The sequence below is a fragment of the Scyliorhinus canicula genome, chromosome 6 (genome assembly GCF_902713615.1).
Source record: "Scyliorhinus canicula chromosome 6, sScyCan1.1, whole genome shotgun sequence".
Classification (NCBI taxonomy): Eukaryota; Metazoa; Chordata; class Chondrichthyes; order Carcharhiniformes; family Scyliorhinidae; genus Scyliorhinus; species Scyliorhinus canicula.
In genome coordinates, this window is record NC_052151.1 from 92956364 (window position 1) to 92976932 (window position 20569).

General features: G+C 48.1%; 1 protein-coding gene across 4 annotated transcripts in view; it reads left to right on the forward strand.

The window, feature by feature from the left end:
• Nucleotides 1-20569, forward strand: part of dcbld1 (discoidin, CUB and LCCL domain containing 1) — a 158771-nt gene that overhangs the window by 58935 nt on the left and 79267 nt on the right. For all 4 annotated transcript variants that reach the window (XM_038799668.1, XM_038799666.1, XM_038799670.1 and 1 more), the window contains one exon: nucleotides 12776-12913. In XM_038799668.1, the coding sequence (XP_038655596.1) occupies nucleotides 12776-12913 (138 nt within the window). The remainder of the gene's footprint in view (nucleotides 1-12775; nucleotides 12914-20569) is intronic.

Sequence of the window (20569 nt, forward strand, 5' to 3'; positions counted from 1 at the left end):
ATTACATGTATTACGGCACTACCTGTATAGTCGAGGTACATGGGTAAATCCCTGCCTGCTGGCTCCGCCCAGTAGACAGCGTATAAATATGTGTCCTCTCCGATGCTGCAGCCATTCTGGTTCCAGTTACAGGAGGCACCACATCTTGCTCAATAAAGCCTCGATTATTCCACTACTCTCGTCTTTGTGGTAATTGATAGTGCATCAATTTATTGAGCAAGATTTTTTTTAAACGATGGATCTCCGCATCAAGCCTGATCGCCTGCAGCTGAGCCCTCAAGCAGCCAACGCTACGTCCGCCTTTGACCACTGGCTAATCTGCTTCGAAAGCTACCTCCGAACAGCCGCTGAGGAACCTTTGGACTCGTGAGAAGCTCCAAGTCCTCTATTCACGGGTGAGCCCTTACATTTTTCCCCTCATCCGCGCCGCCATCTTCTGCGCCATTTTGGACAGCGCCTCAGGATCCCTGCTCATCTGGCCGTTCATCGCCTGCCGCTACCCCCACCACCGCTGACCAACCCGGGACCTCCCAGCATCTGTCGCAGCTCGCCTCAATCACCCTGGATCAATCCCGGCCCCGCAACCTGGCGACTGCGACGTGATGGTGAAGATTGATGGGCACGAGACGACCTGCCTTTTTGACTCCGGGAGCACAGTGAGCTATATCCACCTCACTACGGTAAGGCGCTGCTCCCTCCCGGTACACCCCATCACTCAGAAAATCCTGGTTGACCGGTACGGACTGCGGGCCACCTTCCCGTACCTAGATAATGTTATCATCTGCGGCCACGATCAGCAGGACCACGACGCAAACCTCCACAAATTCCTCCAGACCGCCAAACTCCTTAATCTCACGTACCATAAGGAGAAATGCGTGTTCCGCACCAACCGCTTAGCCATCCTCGGCTATGTCATGGAAAATGAAGTCCTAGGGCCCGACCCCGGCCCCGACCGCATGTGCACCTCATGGAACTCCCACTGCCCCTAGGCCCTGAAACAATGCCTGGGGTTTTTCTCCTACTATGCACAGTGGGTCCCTAATTATGCAGTCAAGGCCCGCCCACTCATTCAGTCTACAGTTTTTTCCCTGACGGCTGAGGCCCGCCAGGCCTTCAGCCATATCAAGGCAGACATCGCCAAGGCCACGATGCACACGATCGATGAGTCTCTCCCCTTCCAGATGGTCGTAGCTCTGGCTGCCACCCTCAACCAGGCGGGCAGGCCCATGGCCTTCTTTTCCCGCACCCTCCATGCCTCCGAAATTCGGCGCGCCTCTGTCAAAAAGGAGGCCAAAGCCATTGTGGAAGCTGTGCGGCATTGGAGGCATTACCTGGCCGGCAGGAGATTCACTCTCCTCACTGACCAACGGTCGGTTGCCTTTAAGTTTAATAATACACATCGGGGCGAAATCAAAAATGACAAGATCTTGAAGTGGAGGATCAAGCTCTCCACCTATAATTATGAGATTTTGTATCGCCCAGGGAAGCTTAACAAGCCCCCAGATGCCCTATATGTGCCAGCGCACAAGTGGATCGACTCCGGGCTCTCCACTATGACCTCTGCTACCTGGGGGTCAACCGGTTCTTCCATTTCATCAAGTCCCGCAACCTGCCCTACTCCATTGAGGAGTTCAGGACCGTCACCAGGTCTGCGCAGAGTGCAAGCCACACTTCTACCGGCCAGATTGAGCGCACCTGGTGAAGGCTTCCCACCCCTTTGAACGCCTCAGCATGGACTTCAAAGGGCCCCTTCCCTCCACCGACCGCAACACGTACTTTCTGAACGTGATTGATGAGTACTCCCGGTTCCCTTTCGCCATCCCATGCCCCGATATGACTTCTGCCCCGGTAATTAAAGCCCTCCACAGCATCTTCACTCTGTTTGGTTTCGCCACCTACATCCACAGCGATCAGGGATCCTCTTTTATGAGCGATGAGCTGCGTCAGTTCCTGCTCAGCAAGGGCATTTCCTTGAGCAGGACGACCAGCTACAATCCCTGGGGAAACGGGCAGGTGGAGAGGGAGAACGGGACGGTCTGGAAGGCCGTCCTGCTGGCCCTGTGGTCTAAAAATCTCCCGGTCTCCTGCTGGCAGGAGGTCCTCCCTGACGCGCTCCACTCCATCCGATCGCTCCTCTGCACCGCGACTAACGAGACCCCTCACGAACGTGTGTTTGCCTTCCCGAGGAAGTCCACCTCCGGGGTCTCGCTCCCAACATGACTGACAGTTCCTGGACCAGTCCTCCTTCGGAAGCATGTACGGACCCATAGGTCAGACCCCTTTGTGGAAAAGTCCACCTCCTACATGTGAACCTGCAGTACGCCTACGTGGCACACCTTGATGGGCCCCAGGCTCCCTCCGGGACCTGCTGGATCCCCCCCCACGACTCCCGACCTGACACCGCCACCCCCCCCCCCCTCCCGGTTGCCTCATTCACCCCTGCGCCACTCACCCTCCCTCCAGCGAACCTCCCCGCAGCCCTCACCCAGTAGGATCCGACCTCCCACTGGTTCCACTCGGGTGACGAAGACAAGGACAACATGCTCCCGGAGTCGCAGGTGACCAAGTTGGCGCCCACATCGCCACCAGGACTGAGGCGATCGCAGAGGAAGGTCAAAGCCCCCGACAGACCTAAGTTGTAATGTTTTCCACTGCCACAGCCGGACTCTTTTTTTTAAACAGGGGGTGAATGTGGTAGTCACCATTAGTAGTATATTACATGTATTACGGCACTGCCTATATAGTAGAGCTACATGGGTAAATCCCTGCCTGCTGGCTCCGCCCAGTAGGTGGCGTATAAATGTGTGTGCTCTCCGATGCTGCAGCCATTCTGGTTCCAGTTACAGGAGGCACCACATTTTGCTCACTAAAGCCTCGATTATTCCACTACTCTCGTCTTTGTGGTAACTTGTCTGCAATTCCCTGGTTTTCCTCTTTCGCCTTTCTTAAAACAGAGAAACAATGAAAATAGGAGCAGGAGGAAGCCATTTGGCCCTGCGAGCCTGCTCCACCATTTATCATGATCAAGTCTGATAATCCAACTCAATTGCCTAACCCCACTTTCCTCCCATATCCTTTGATTCTCTTTACCCTAAGTGCTATATCTTTTTTTTAATGTTTTTATTCTCCATTTTCACATTTGCCTTCAAAACTTACATCCGACCAACAAGCAGTAAACGGTAACAGATACAAAGTCAATACCCTTAACATCAACAACAATCCCATCCTCCCACCACCCCAATCAACGGCCCACCAGTCAATATATGCATCAAATAAAACAAACCCTCCCACGGTGGAAAAAAAAACAAAGGCGAAAAAGAGAAAGGAGTCCGGAATCGCCCATGGTCTCCATTAACCTATAGAGTTCCCAGCCACCCCCCACCCCACCGACAACACTCAATGCCATCCAACCTCCAAAAGAGTACCATAAATGACACCCAATAGTTGTAAACCCCCCCCCCCCCCCCACTCCCCAACTCCCCTCCACTTCCTCTTGTAAAAATCCTCCCCCTCAACCTCGGTTCCTTCCCCCCAACATTCCACCCCGGCTAGACCCGTCGGACCCTTTTCTGCCAGGCCTCGATGGTCGCAGCCCCTCCCACCTCACCCCCCATTCACTGGCCAGCTTAAACCGGCCAGCGTGGAGGCCCCCGCCCTGGTCTCTTTCCCCCTTGCCTGGCTGCAGGAATAACCCAGATGTCTCTGGGGCTGGTCTAGCACAGGGCTAAATCGCTGGCTTTGAAAGCAGACCAAGGCAGGCCGGCAGCACGGTTCAATTCCCGTACCAGCCTCCCCAAACAGGCGCCGGAATGTGGCACTAGGGGCTTTTCACAGTAACTTCATTTGAAGCCTGCTTGTGACAATAAGCGATTTTCATTTCATTCATTTAGCACACAAACCCTGCATACACATCCACACCCCAAAGAACCCTCATTACGACTGAAAGTCCCATTTCTTCCCTTGTCCAAATATATACAACGTTGGCTCAGATAGCCCATACACCAGCACGCAGTGAAACGAAAAAGAAATAGAAAATACAGTCATGAGGCTACATCAGTACATGACCATTTCTGATTTCTGCCACAGTCCTTCTGCCTTCGCAAACTCCTCCGCTGCTTCCGCCGTCCCAAAATAAAAGTCCTTGAACTTGTTGGTCACCCTCAGCGTCACTGGATATACAATGCCGCACTGCACCTTGCTAATGTACAGTGTTCTCTTCACCCGGTTGAAGGCAGCCCGCCTTCTCGCCAGCTCCACCATAAAGTCCTGGTATATGCGTATACCAGCCCACTACACCACCCATTTCTGCTTAGCCCAGCACAGGACCTTCTCCTTCACACTGTACCTACAGAAGCACAGAGTCACTACCCTTGGCGGCTCACCCGCCTTTGGTACAGGCCTCCACGACCAATGAGCCCAATCCAGTTCATATCGGGAGGGATCCTCCCCCTCCCCCTCCCCCAATAGTTTCGCCAGCACGTGGCAAAATACTCAGTCAGCCTTGGTCCTTCCACGCCTTCGGGCAGCCTCACAATCCTAAAATTCTGTCGCCTGGATCTGTTTTCCAGGTCTTCCATTTTGCCTTGCAGATCCTTGTTGATCTCTATCACCTTCCGCATCTCCTTCCCCATCGAGGTAAGTTGATCACTGTGCTGCATTAATGTCTCTTCCACTTCCTTCAGCACCTCACCTTGCTCCCGCACCTCCGCCACAGCGCTCTCCACCGCCGTCTTCACCGGGGTAATTGCTTCCTCCACCAGCACTTTCTCATTGTCTCCAAGTGTTTTGTAAACTGCCTCTCGACTTCCATGGCCATCACCTTAGTTATTTCTTCAGCCGTAAGCAATGCGGTCTCCCCTGGTGCTCCAGCCTCCATTTTCTTTACTGACCCCGCGGTGACCTTTCCACTCCCCAACGGATGTTCAGCCACTTTTTTCACGGCCATTTTTTGCTGATCTTCGACATTTCCCCTCCTTGTGCTGTTTCCCGACTTTTGCTGCTTCCGCTGCCCTTCGGACCGGGAGTTACCCCCCCCCCCCCCCCGACAATGCCCTTCCCGAACGGGAGCCCTCCAACGCGCGGCTGCCTCCCGCCGCCGTCACCCACCTTAAGTGCTATATGTAACTGCTTCTTGAAAACATACAACGTTTGGTCTTAATTACTAGCTGCGGTAACGAATTCCACAGGCCGATCACACTCTGGGTGAAGAAATTTCTCCTCATCTCTGACCTAAATGGTCTACCTTTATCCTCAGACTGTGACCTCTGGTTCTGAACACACCCACCATTGGGAACATTCTTCCAGCATCTATCCTGTCTTGTCCTGTTAGAATTTTATAGGTTTCTATGAGATCTCCCCTTATTTTTCTGAAATCCAGTGAATACAATCCAAACTGATTCAATCTATTATGGAAGAGGTGTTTTCAGAACCCCAAAATGTATCATGGAGTTCAACCACCCCCCACCTTTAATGGATTGTTGCTTTTGAAGCACACGGCTTGTTCCCCAGATGTAGTATTACAATTACGGACGCGTGGTTTTTAAAACAAAACAATGTTTATTCCATGAACTCAAATTAATCTTTTAAATAAACATTGGATCTCTTAACACCCCTTACTTCAAAGATAACCCTGAAAATAATACAACACTACCCAATCCTGCAAACTGTTCCTTTTCACATCCAAAAGACTTAACAAATCCTTCAAACAGACGCACATTAGATTTATATTCAATACTGAGACCTTTTTACAATTCCGATTTCACCAAAGGATTAAGAGATAGTCTTTCATGGCAGAGGTCACCAGCAATGCAGCTCACAGCCACACCCAAGCTTTCTTCAAACTGAAACTAAAACTCCCAAAAAGCAGAAGTGAGCTCAGCTCCCCCCCCCGTGACATCACTTCTGTAATATGATCAGCTACATTACTTAAAGGTACATTTCTTAAACATCCAATTCTTAAAGGCACTCTCACATGACAAATCTCTCCTCACAAGTCAGTGCCGACATCCCAGGAATGGGTCTGGTAAACCTTTGCTGCACTCCCTCTCGAGCAAGAACATCCTTCCTCAGATAAGGAGATCAAAGTTGCACACAATATTCCAGTTGTGGTCCCACCAAGGCTTTGTATAATTGCAGCTCCTGTACTCCAATCCTCTCGCTATGTATGCCAACATACCATTTGTCTTCTTTATCGCCTGCTGTACCTGCATACTTACCTTCAGTGACTGGTGAATGAAGACACCCAGGTCTTTGTTACACACTCCCCTCTCTTAATTCATGGCTATTTAGATAATAGTCTGCCTTCTCCTTTTTGTTACCAAATTGGATAACACAGCATTTATCGAAAATATACTGCACCTGCCATTAATTTGCTTACTCACTCAACTTGTTCAAATCATATCAAAGGATCTCTGCATCCTCCTCACAGCTCACCCTCCCACCCAACTTGGTGTCAAAAGGTAGAGTTACATGTGCAATTTCCCAATCCAGAGAGACCACTCCTGAATCTAGGGAACTCTGAAAGATTATGGTTAGGGCATCTGCAATGTGTTCCCCTGCTTTCTTTAACACCCTCAGATGGAAACCATCAGGTCCTGGGGATTTGTCACTCTTCAGTTCCATTAATTTCCTAATAAGTGATGCTGTACTTACGCTAATTGTATTAAGACCCTGTCCTTTATAGACTATTAATTTTTTCAGGACTTCTGGAAAGTTACCCTCCTTTTCTATTGTAAATAATGAGGCAAAGTAATTGTTCAACAGGTCTGCTATTTCCCCATTATCACTGACAATATCACCATTTTCAGCTTTTAGTGGGCCGACATTGTTCTTTATATAACGATTAAAATTTCTTATTGCTTTTGATGTCCCTTGCAAGTTTCCTTTCATAATCCTTTTTAGTGGCTCTTATAAGCTGTTTTGTGACCCTTTCCTGGTACTTGTACCTATCCCATTCGCTATGTTATTTTAGTTTTATGCTATCCCTAATCTCCTTGTTGTCCATGGCTGTTTTGTTTTGTGAAGCGGAGCCTTTTCCTCTCAGGGATATATTTTTGCTCTGTATCTTGTTAAATGTTTCTTTAAATGTTCTCCACTGATCTTCAGTCATTTGACCCATTTATCGATCTTCCCAGTTTACTGTGGACAGTCTCTGCCTCATCCTGTTAAAGTCCTTACTCAGTTCTAAAAAATTCTAGTATCTGAAACATCCTTTCCACTTTCAAATGCTACACTGAATTCAATCATGTTGTGATCACTGTTTGATAAATGTTCACGCACAGTTAGGCTACTAATTAAATTGGACTCATTATTCATAATTAAATCTAATATTGCCTGCCCCCCTTGTTATCCAGAACATATTGCTGCAGGAAACTACCTGGACACATTCCAGAAATTCACTAACTTTTTAACAAGTGCCTCTCTCAATATACGTGTAAGTTGAAATCCCCCATTAATACTACTCTGCCTTTGCTGCACGCTTGCATAATTTCTACTATTATACTAACAGCTCAGAACGGCTGTCACAACATCCTTCTTCGTTCCTCAGTTCCACCCATATGGTTTCCATTGCTTTCCCCTCGTTATGTCCTCCCTCATTATTGAGGTGATAGTACTTATTTATTTATTTTTAATTTAGAGTACCCAATTAATTTTTTCAAATTAAGGGGCAATTTAGCGTGACCAATCCACCTACCTTGCACATCTTTGGGTTGTGGGGTTAAAACCCACACAAACACGGGAGAATATGTAAACTCCACACGGACAGTGACCCAGGGCCGGGATCGAACCTGGGACCTCAGCGCCGTGAGGCAACAGTGCTAACCACTTTGCCACCGTGCTGCCCAGGTAATAGTATTTGTAATCCGTATGGCTGCTCCAAAGCTCTGCCATATTCTCTGTCCCTTTTGTAAACTTAATAACCGGGTATATTTAGTTCCTACTCCCAACCATTCTGCAGCCACGTCTCTGTAATAGCAACTACATCATAGTCTTCAACTTGCATTTGCATCGTCAACTCATCCAGTTTAATCTTTACACTCTCTGCATTTGTATATAGAACTCTAAATTGGGTAATTCCCCTGCCCTGTCCCTCAGCGCTGATGTGTTATTTGCGTGTTTATTATTTTTCACTTTTGATTTAACCAGTATACTAGTTTTGCAATTAGCTGCAGTTCCTGAAGTTGGGTTCCTGACTATTTACTCTCTGCTCTGCTACTTGGTTTTGGAACTGTATTGAGTTCCCCTGAAGCCGTCCTTCATCCAAGCTTTTTAAAGGTTGTGTGATTTACTGCCTCGACTACCCTCCCAGGCAGTACATTCCAGACGCCCACCTCCCTCTGGGGGAAAACTATTTTCCTCAAATCCCCTCTGAACCTCCTACCCCTCGCCTTAAAATTTTGCCCCCTCGTTATTGACCCTTCAACTAAGGGGAACAGCTGCTTCCTATCCACCCTGTCCATACGCCTCATGATCTTCTACACTTCAATCATGCCCCCCCCCCCCAAGCCTTCTCTGCTCTAAAGAAAACAACCCAATTCTATCCAGCCTCTCTTCATACCTAAAATGCTCCATCCCAGGTAACATCTTGATGAATCTCCTCTGCACCCTCTCTAGTGGAAGCACATCCTTCATATAGTGAGGCAACCAGAACTGCACCCAGTACTCCAGCTGTGGCCTAACCCAACTTGTGTACAGCTCCAACATAACCTCCCTGCTTTTATAATCAATGCTACAACTGTTAACGGTCTGTATGCCTTTTACCCTATTATCCTGCCCTGCTGCCTTCAGAGATCTGTGGACAAGCACCTCAAGATCCTACTTTTAATAAACTTTATTGTCACAAGTCAGGTTTTTCAAAATTGCTAATACATCCTTCCTCCGAACATCTACCTCCTCCAGCCTACCTGCCTGTATCACACACTCATCCTCAAAAACATGGCCCCTCTCCTTGGTGAACATCAAAGAAAAGTATTCGTTCAACGCCTCTCCTATTTCTTCTGACTCCATGCACAAGTTCCCACTATTATCCTTGACCGGCCCTACCCTCACCCTGGTCATTCTTTTATTTCTCACATAAGAGTAAAAAGCCTTGGGGTTTTCCTTTATCCGACCTGCCAAGGACTTCTCATGCCCCCTCCTAGCTCTCCTAAGCCCTTTTTTTTTAGCTCATTCCTTGCTACCTTGTAACCCTCAAGCGATCCAACTGATCCCTGTTTTCTCATCCTTACATAAACTTCCTTTTTCCTCTTGACAAGACATTCAACCACTTTTGTGAACCATGGTTCCCTCACACTGCCATTTACTCCCTGCCTGACAGGGATATACCTATCAAGGATACGCAGTATTTGCTCCTTGAACAAGCTCCACTTTTCATTTGTGCCTTTCCCTGACAGTTTCTGTTCCCACCTTATGCTCCCTAATTCTTGCCTAATCACATCATAATTACCCCTCCCCAATTATAAACCTTGCCCTGCCATATGGCCCTATCCCTCTCCATTGCAATAGTGAAAGATACCGAATTGTGGTCACTGTGTCCAAAGTGCTCTCCCACAAACAAATCTAACACTTGGCCCGGTTCATTACCCAGTACCAAATCCAATGTGGCCTCCCCTTCTTGTCGGCCTACCCACATATTGTGTCAGGAAACCCTCCTGCACACACTGTACAAAAACTGCCCCATCCAAACTGTTCGACCTATAGAGGTTCCAATCAATATTTGGAAAGTTAAAGTCAACCAATGACAACTACCCCAAGACCCCTACGCCTATCCATAATCTGTTTTGCAATTTCTTCCACCACATCTCTATTATTATTTGGAGGCCTATAGAAAACTCCGAACAATGTAACCGCTCCTTTCCTGTTTCTAACTTTGGCCCATATTACCTCAGTAGACAGATCTCCTTCGAACTGCCTTTCTGCAGCTGTTAAACTATCCTTGATTAACAATGCTACTCCTCCGCCTCCTTTACCACCTTCCCTACTCTTACTGAAACATCTATACCCCGGTACTTCCAACAACCATTCCTGTCCCTGTTCTAACCATGTCTCCGTAATGGCCACAACATCGTAGTCCCAAGTACCAAACCACGCTCCAAGTTCACCTACCTTATTCTGGATGCTCCTTGCATTGAAGTAGACACACTTCAACCCACCGTTCCGTCTGCCGGTACACTCCTGATACCCTCCTCAGTAACTCACTGCTCTCAACACTGGCTTTTGGACTACAGCTCGTTTTCCCAGCCCCCTGACAAATTAGTTTAAACCCCCCCGAAGAGCCACACAAACCACATTAACTGCACTACCCTCATCTACACATCCAATAACCTCCTCGGAAAATTCAATCAAATTTGTTAAGCATGACCTCCCTCTGACAAAGCCTTGCTGTCTATCCCTGATCAAACCTTGCCTCTCCTGATGAGATTAATTTTCTCCGTCAGCGTTTTCTATAATAGTTTCCCTAGCACTGATGTGAGACTCACTGGTCTGTAATTCCCCAGTTTACCCCTTGGAAAGTGGAACCGCATTAGCTGTTCTCTAATCCTCTAGCAATTCCCTTATCGCCAGAGAAGAATTAAAAATTTTGGTCAGAGCCCCTGTAACTTTTTTCCTTACCTCCCACAGCAGCCTGGGGTACAACTCGTTTGGACCTGTGTATTTGTCCACTTTTAAGCCCACCAAAACCTCCAATCCCTCCCTACTTCCTATATCAAACTGTTTCTGTAACTACATCCTCGCTCTCCCGAGTGAAGGCAAATGTGAAGTACTCATTTAACACCCTACCAAAATCCTCCGGTTCCATGCACAGATTGCCCCCTTGGTCCCTCATGGGATTTTTCCTGGTTATCCTCTTCCCCTTAATATACTGATAGATGGGATATCCTACCCACCAATGCTTTGTCATGCCCCCACTTTGCTCTCCTAATTGCTTTGGAGAGAAACTGTTTCCATTGCCGGAAAGGTCAAGAACCGCAAGGCACTGATTTGGAAAAAGGGGCAATAGCGACATGAGGAAAAGCTTGAATTTTATGTAGCATGTGGTTGGGACCTGGAATGTTCTGCCAGAGAGTGTTCAGGAGGCAATTTCATTTGAGATCTTCCACAGGGACTCGAGGGCAAGGCAGTGCAACTGGGTGACTTGTTCTTCCAGAGACCTGGTTTCGACACATTGGGCCCAATGTTCTTCCCAGCATATATCCCTCGACTAATATCACTAATGCAGATGATTTTCTCATTCATCACATTGTGGGATCTTGCTGTGTGCAAAATGGGGACTGCATTTGCTGATCAAACAACAGGAACAGCACCTCGAAGGTACTTCATTAGCTGTGAAACACTTTGGGACATGCTGAAGTTAGGAAAGTTTTGTATCGATGTTCTTTGTTGTATGGTGAGCATGAAATGAGTAATCATTTGAAAATCTGTTTGAGGTAATTAATAGAAGAAACAGTTCCAACATTCTCTGTAAGATTATCACATGAACAATATTGCTTACCAAGTACTGTATGTGAAATATAGGCATTTGATATTCATTCGGACCATGTCACACTCGATGACATTAATCTTTAAGAACTACTTACCAGTCATATGTGCAGCAAACTTTGTGATCAATTCAATTCATATTCTATCATACATCATGTACTGCAATATTTTATATCTTTTCATATGGATGTTTAATTAGTCGCGACACTGGGAATTTGAATGTAAAACAAAGCCACCTAACTGCATCTTTAACTAGAACCAATGTATTTCCAAGTCATAAGAGAATGCACAGATAACATTCTAGAATCCGAATCTAATTAAACATGCCTTATTTGGCTGGATCTTTTGCTTGTTGAAGTTGTTTGCGTCTTAAAATTCATGTTTTAGGGCAGCACGGTGGCGCAGTGGTTAGCATTGCTGCTTCATAGCACCGAGGTCCCAGGTCGATCCCAGCTCTGGGTCACTGTCCGTGTACAGTCTGCACATTCTCCCCGTGTTTGCGTGGGTTTCTCCCCTACAATCCAAAAATGTGCAGGGTAGGCGGATTGGCCATGCTAAATTGCCCCTTAATTGGAAAAAAATAATTGTGTACACAAAATTCAAAAAAATTAAAAAATCTTGTTTTGTGACCTTCTGAAGTAATATAAAGTGAGACAGCTCAGAGTAATTGTGAACCGTAGCTGTTGAGAGTGCAGGACAACGTGCTCGCGCAGTCCAAAACTAATCCCACTACCTTTTTTGGTAGATACTCTGTTGAAATGATAAGTCCTTTCTGAGAGCAAAGGAAGTGCTGATCATAATGTGGAAACCTCATAGAATCATAGAATTTCAGTGCAGAAGGAGACCATTCAGCCCATCAGGTCTGCACCGGCCCTTGGAAAGAGCACCCTACTTAAGCCCACACCTTCACCCTATCCCCGTAACCCAGTATCCCCACCTAACCATTTTAACGGTAAGGGGCAATTTAGCATAGCCAATCAACCTAGGCTGCACATCTTTGGACTGTGGGAGGAAACCGGAGCACCCGGATGAAACCCATGCACACACGGGGATAAAGTGCAAACTCTACACAGTCACCCAAGGCTGGAATTGAACCTGGAGCTGTGGGGCTGCAGTGCTAACCACTGTGCCGCCCCAAACACCTGTTGAAAAAGTAAGCATGTATCAATAAGAAAGGTGAGCTCATATTTATAGCACACCTTGTATGAGTTTTTTGGATATGTAGTGACTGTTATGTATGCAACCGATACAAGAAAATGTAAATTGGGTCTAATATACTAAATACATTTATCTACAGGTACTTACTGTGGAAACTTAAACTCGATCTCCAGGGAAATCCATATAGATAGTAATGAAATAAGAATTCAATTTAAAAGTGGCTCCCATATATCAGGACGTGGCTTCTTGCTATCATACACCACGAGCAACTACCCAGGTAAGGCATTACAAATTAATGAGTTTATCTCTATTCTAATTACAAAAATGTAAAACTCTTACTTAGATCTGCAATAAGATTTTTAAAAAGACAGCAAATGGATGACCGTCTTTTCTATGGATAAAAAAATACCTCTTTGCAGATTTGAATTAAGTAATTAAGTATATTTGATCATCATTAGCTACTTCAACTCAAAATTAAACTAATGTTTAGAGTAGTCACATTATGGTTATACGATATTAAAATAGAATTGGAATGAAGATTATTGGTTCATCTAGTCAGAAAGTTCTTCTCGTGCACATTACTGTTCTTTAATGACTCTAAAGCTTTTGTCTGTTCTCCCCAGCTTAGAAACTTATTTCATCACTCTGAATCAATTCAAAATTTTCCTTCAATTGCTTTCTACGATTATGCTGCTTGCATGGTTACTCTAAGATTATAGAATTTTCTCAAACATATTGGGTGAGATTCTCCATTTGAGAGACAGAGGGCGCGATTCCCCCAGCCCCGCACTGGGCCGGAGAATTTCCGCAACCGCGCCCCGCCCCGATGCCGCCACGCTATTCTCCAAGGTGCGGAGAATCGGCGGCATTTGCGCCGGCGCGTTTGGCGCAGCGCCAGTCATGGGCCACTGTACGAGGCCGGGCCACCGGTTCTCCGGCCCGCATGGGCCGAGTGGCCGCGCGGAAAAAGCAGTCCCGCCGGCGCCGTCCACACCTGGTCGCTGACAGTGGGAACTCTGTGCGAGGGGTCGGGGGGGGAGCGGGGGCAGCTCCGTCTTTGTTGCGATTCTGGCCTCAGAACCCCCGCGCCATGTTGCGTCATGGTCTACTACGCATGTGCAGGTTGGCGCCGCCCCCAGTGCATGCCAAGTTAGGAGGCTGGAGCAGCGTGAACCACTCCAGCACCGTGCTGGCCCCCTGTGGGGAACAAAATCGCTAGTTCCTGCGCCCGTTTTGCGCCGTCGTGAAATGCGACGGCGTTCACAACGGCGCGGACGCACTGTCCCGCGATCAGAGATTCGCGCCCGAAGTGTTGACGCCGGGAGTGAATTGCATGCAGTTCCTGTTCCCATTGGGGGTGCTATTTCCAGAGTAATTCATGACATGCACTCTGCCCTCATGAATCTAGAGTAATTCACATTCACGCTGGCATCTGAATTGCTGGTCGCTGCCGGCGGGAACTCTGTGCGAAGGGTCGGGGGCTGCCTGTGGGGGGGGGGGGGGGGGGGGGGGGGGGGGGGGGAGAGGGGGCTCCGTCCCCCGGGGGGGGCCTCCGATGGGGTCTGGCCCGCGATCGGGGCCCACCGATCGGCGGGCCGGCTGGGGCTGAAATTGGCGCTGGAGAGCTTGATGAGCTGGAGCTGTTTATAAGCATGCCACTGCTCAAATACCCTCATTCCAGTCAGGAAGATGGATCCACAAGGAGCTGCACCCCCCTCTCCCCCCCGCCTCTTCCCCCAGATTTGCGAAAGCTGAGCTGGACTGAATGTTGGATGCAGTGGAGGAAAGGCAGCACACCTCTTCCAGGAAGCTGGACGGAGGTGGCCAGTGCTGGACAGCCTCCCAAGGCAGACTGGCAAGCAGTGCCAAGAGAAGGTAAACAATCTCCTTGGGGCAGTTTGGGTGAATCACCACATCTGTGCCCCTGGCATGACTCCCATCCCTCACATTCCCCCACCAGACACGCACACACACATACATGCACATCAAGCATTCAACCACACCCTGTTGTCACGAAACCACAGTATGTCTCAACCCATATACGGTGGACAAATGACTGCAAGTTTGTTTATTAACAAATCAATATTTATTCACATGCACACATTGTAAAATTGTACAATCATACACACGCATAAGTTATATTACAGAACAAGTTCATACAAGACCTTGACTTAACTTTAGAGTACAGTAAGAAGTCTTACAATACCAGGTAAAGTCCACCTGGTTTGTTTCAAATCACTGGCTTTCGGAGCACAGCTCCTTCCTCAGGTGAATGAAGAAGTGGGTTCCAGAAACATATGCAAAGTCAAAGATGCAAGACGATACTTTGAATGCGAGTCCTTGCAAGTAATTATGTCTACAGGGCAACTGGAGAGAGGGATAATCACAGGTTAAGAGGTGTGAATTGTCTCAAGCCAGGACAGTTGATAGATAGATAGAGAAATACAGCACAGAACAGGCCCTTCGGCCCACGATGTTGCGCCGAACTTTTGTCCTAGGTTAATCATAGAATTTTGGACAATTTGTCATGGCCAATCCACCCAACCTGCACATCTTTGGACTGTGGGAGGAAACCGGAGTACCCGGAGGAAACCCACGCAGTCACGGGGAGGATGTGCAGACTCCACACAGACAGTGACCCAAGTCGAAATCGAACTTGGGACCCTGGAGCTGTGAAGCAATTGTGCTATCCACAATGCTACCGTGCTGCCCTTAAGAAGTTAACCTACACTCCCTTATTCTACCCTAATCCAAGTACCTATCCAATAGCCGTTTGAAGGTCCATAAATTTTCCGACTCAACTACTACCACAGGCAGTGCATTCCATGCCCCCACTACTCTCTGGGTAAAGAACCTACCTCTGACATCCCCTCTATATCTTCCACCATTTATCTTAAATTTATGTCCCTTGTAATGGTGTGTTCCACCCGGGGAAAAAGTCTCTGACTATCTACTCTATCTATTCCCCTGATCATCTTATAAACCTCTATCAAGTCGCCCCTCATCCTTCTCCGTTCCAATGAGAAAAGGCCCAGCACCCTCAATCTTTCCTCGTATGACCTACTCTCCATTCCAGGCAACATCCTGGTAAATCTCCTCTGCACCTTTTCCAAAGCTTCCACACCCTTCCTAAAATGAGGTGACCAGAACTGCACACAGTACTCCAAATGTGGCCTGACCAAGGTTTTGTACAGCTGCATCATCACCTCACGGCTCTTAAATTCAATCCCTCTGCTAATGAACGCTAGCACACCATAGGCCTTCTTCACAGCTCTATCCACTTGAGTGGCAACTTTCAAAGAACAATGAACATAGACCCCAAGATCTCTCTGCTCCTCCACATTGCCAAGAACCCTACCATTAACCCTGTATTCCGCATTCAGATTTGTCCTTCCAAAATGGACAACCTCACACTTGTCAGGGTTAAACTCCATCTGCCACTTCTCAGCCCAGCTCTGCATTCTATCTATGTCTCTTTGAAGCCGACAACAGCCCTCCTCACTATCCACAACTCCACCAATCTTCGTATCATCTGCAAATTTACTGACCCACCCTTCAACTCCCTCATCCAAGTCGTTAATGAAAATCACAAACAGCAGAGGACCCAGAACTGATCCCTGCGGTACGCCACTGATAACTGGGCTCCAGGCTGAATATTTGCCATCCACCACAACTCTCTGTCTTCTATCGGTTAGCCAGTTTGTTATCCAACTGGCCAAATTTCCCACTATCCCATGCCTCCTTACTTTCTGCATAAGCCTACCATGGGGAACCTTATCAAATGCCTTACTAAAATCCATGTACACTACATCCACTGCTTTACCTTCATCCACATGCTTGGTCACCTCCTCAAAGAATTCAATAAGACTTGTAAGGCAAGACCTACCCCTCACAAATCCGTGCTGACTATCCCTAATCAAGCAGTGTCTTTCCAGATGCTCAGAAATCCTATCCCTCAGTACCCTTTCCATTACTTTGCCTTCCACCGAAGTAAGACTAACTGGCCTGTAATTCCCAGGGTTATCCCTATTCCCTTTTTTGAACAGGGGCACGACATTCACCACTCTCCAATCCTCTGGTACCACCCCTGTTGACAGCGAGGACGAAAAGATCATTGCCAACGGCTCTGCAATTTCATTTCTTGCTTCCCATAGAATCCTGGATATATCCCGTCAGGCCCGGGGGACTTGTCTATCCTCAAGTTTTTCAAAACGCGCAACACATCTTCCTTCCTGACAAGTATCTCCTCAAGCTTATCAGTCTGCTTCACGCTGTCCTCTCCAACAATATGGCCCCTCTCATTTGTAAATACTGAAGAAAAATACTTGTTCAAGACCTCTCCTATCTCTTCAGACTCCATACACAATCTCCCGCTACTGTCCTTAATCGGACCTACTCTCACTCTAGTCATTCTCATATTTCTCACGTATGTGTAAAAGGCCTTGGGGTTTTCCTTGATCCTACCCGCCAAAGATTTTTCATGCCCTCTCTTAGCTCTCCTAATCCCTTTCTTCAGTTCCCTCCTGGCTATCTTGTATCCCTCCAGCGCCCTGTCTGAACCTTGTTTCTTCAGCCTTACATAAGTCTCCTTCTTCCTCTTAACAAGACATTCAACCTCTCTTGTCAACCATGGTTCCCTCACTCGACCATCTCTTCCCTGCCTGACAGGGACATACATATCAAAGACACGCAGTACCTGATCCTTGAACAAGTTCCACATTTCACTTGTGTCCTTCCCTGACAGCCTATGTTCCCAACTTCTGCACTTCAATTCTTGTCTGACAGCATTGTATTTACCCTTCCCCCAATTATAAACCTTGCCCTGTTGCTCGCACCTATCCCTCTCCATTACTAAAGTGAAAGTCACAGAATTGTGGTCACTACCTCCAAAATGCTCCCCCACTAACAAATCTATCACCTGCCCTGGTTCATTACCAAGTACTAAATCCAATATGGCCTCCCCTCTGGTCGGACAATCTACATACTGTGTTAGAAAAGCTTCCTGGACACTCTGCACAAACACTACCCCATCCAAACTATTTGATCTAAAGAGTTTCCACTCAATGTTTGGGAAGTTGAAGTCGCCCATGACTACTACCCTGTGACTTCTGCACCTTTCCAGAATCTGTTTCCCAATCTGTCCCTCCACATCTCTGCTGCTATTGGGGGGCCTATAGAACACTCCCAACAAGGTGACTGCTCCTTTCCTATTTCTAACTTCAACCCATATTACCTCAGTAGGCAGATCCCCCTCGAACTGTCTTTCTGCAGCTGTTATACTATCTCTAATTAACAATGCCACCCCCCCACCTCTTTTACCATCCTCCCTAATCTTGTTGAAACATCTATAACCAGGGACCTCCAACAACCATTTCTGCCCCTCTTCTATCCAAGTTTCCGTGATGGCCACCACATCGTAGTCCCAAGTACCGATCCATGCATTAAGTTCACCCACCTTATTCCTGATGCTTCTTGCATTAAAGTATACACACTTCAACCCATCTCCTTGCCTGCAAGTACTCTCCTTTGTCATTGTTACCTTCCCCAATGCATCACTACGTGCTTTGGCGTCCTGACTATCGTCTACCTTAGTTGCTGGACTACAGATCCGGTTCCCATTCCCCTGCCAAATTAGTTTAAACCCTCCCGAAGAGTACTAGAAAACCTCCCCCCCAGGATATTGGTGCCCCTCTGGTTCAGATGCAACCCGTCCTGCTTGTACAGGTCCCACCTTCCCCAGAATGCGCTCCAATTATCCAAATACCTGAAGCCCTCCCTCCTACACCATTCCTGCAGCCACGTGTTCAACTGCACTCTCTCCCTATTCCTAGCCTCGCTATCACGTGGCACCGGCAACAAACCAGAGATGACAACTCTGTCTGTCCTGGCCCTTAACTTCCAGCCTAACTCCCTAAACTTGTTTATTACCTCCACACCCTTTTTCCTACCTACATCGTTGGTACCAATGTGCACCACGACTTCTGGCTGCTCACCCTCCCCCTTCAGGATCCTGAAGACACGATCAGAGACATCCCTGGCCCTGGCACCCGGGAGGCAACATACCTTTCGGGAGTCTCGCTCGCGACCACAGAATCTCCTATCTATTCCCCTAACCATTGAATCTCCTATTACTATTGCTTTTCTATGCTCCCCCCTTCCCTTCTGAGCCCCAGAGCCAGACTCAGTGCCAGAGACCTGGCCGCTGGGGCCTTCCCCCGGTAGGTCATCCCCCCCAACAGCATCCAAAACGGTATACTTGTTTTGAAGGGGAATGGCCACGAGGGATCCCTGCACTGTCTGCCTGTTAGTTTTCTTTCCCCTGACTGTAACCCAGCTACTCTTGTCCAGTACCTTTGGTGTGGCTACCTCCCTGTAACTCTTCTCTATGACCCCCTCTGCCTCCCGGATGATCCGAAGTTCATCCAGCTCCAGCTCCAGTACCTTAACACGGTCTCTGAGGAGCTGGAGTTGGGTGCACTTCCCGCAGGTATAGTCAGCGGGGACACCAGTGGTTTCCCTCACCACCCACATCCTACAGGAGGAGCATGCAACTGCCCTAGCCTCCATCCCCTCTTACTTTACAGAATTAGCTGCCCCGTGGACCAACTGGACCTCCGCCCTCCGACTCTGCTTCCAGTCAGCTGTACTCTAAACTCCTGGTAGGATTTTGCAAGCCCAGGTCAGATGGTGGGTGATGGATGTAATGCGACATGAATCCAAGGTCCCGGTTGAGGCCGTACTCATGTGTCCAGAACTTGCCGATATGTTTCTGCTCGGCGAATCTGTGTTGTCGCGCGTCCTGAAGGCCGCCTTGGAGAACGCTCACCTGAAGATCAGAGGCTGAATACCCTTGACTGCTGAAGTGTTCCCAGACTAGAAGGTGGAACACTGAAGTGTTCCCCAGAGCAGAGAAACTATGACATCCTCTTCGCAGCCTTCAGCACGTCATCGATGAAGATTATATCTTGCCAAGGTCATCCCCACACCCCCACTACTTTCCTTCAAACAACCGCGCAAGCTCAGACAAACCATTTTTGCAGCAAACTACCCAGCCTTCAGAACCACGACACCACACAACCCTGCCATGGCAATCTCTGCAAGACGTGCCACATCATCGACATGGGTACCACCATTACACGTGAGAACACCACCCACCAGGTATGTGGTACATACTTGTGTGACTCGGCCAATGTTGTCTACTTCATACGCTGCAGGAAAGGATGTCCCGAAGCGTGGTACATTGGTGAGACCATGCAGACCCTGCAACAATGGATGAACGGACATCGCGCGACAATCACCAGGCAGGAATGTTCCCTTCCAGTCAGGGAACACTTCAGCAGTCACAGTCAAATGTGCAGTTGCCTTAGCCCAGCCCTGAGACATCAGGTGGCAGCGCGTAGGAAGAAGCCGCACGTTGGAGGGCTCCCGCCTCAGAATTGATTTTTCGGAATATTGATATCCGGTTCCAGGAGCAACCTTTTGAGGAAACAAGAGTGGGAAGGCACAGAGAAGAAAGATGCCCAAAGCTCAAAGAAAAAAGGCTGTGAAAAAGGGAGCCAAAATGGAAGACCTGGAAAACCGATCCAGGCGGCAGAACCTGAGGATTGTGGGTCTGCTCGAAGGGGTGGAAGGCCCGAGGCCGACGGAGTGTTTTGCCACGATGTTGAAGGAGTTATTGGGGGAGGGGGAAGATTCCTCTCGATATGAACTGGATCAGGCTCCTAGGTCGTGGACGCCTATACCAAAGGCCAGTGAGCCGCCAAGAGTGGTGACTGTTTGCTTCTTTAGGTACTGCGTGAAGGAGAAGGTCCTGTGGTAGGCAAAGCAGAAGCGGGAGGTGCAGTGGGTTGGAGTTGGTATGCGCATTTACCAGGACTCGGTGGAGTTGGTGAGGATGCGGGCGGCCTTCGGCTGAGTGAAGACGGCACCGTAT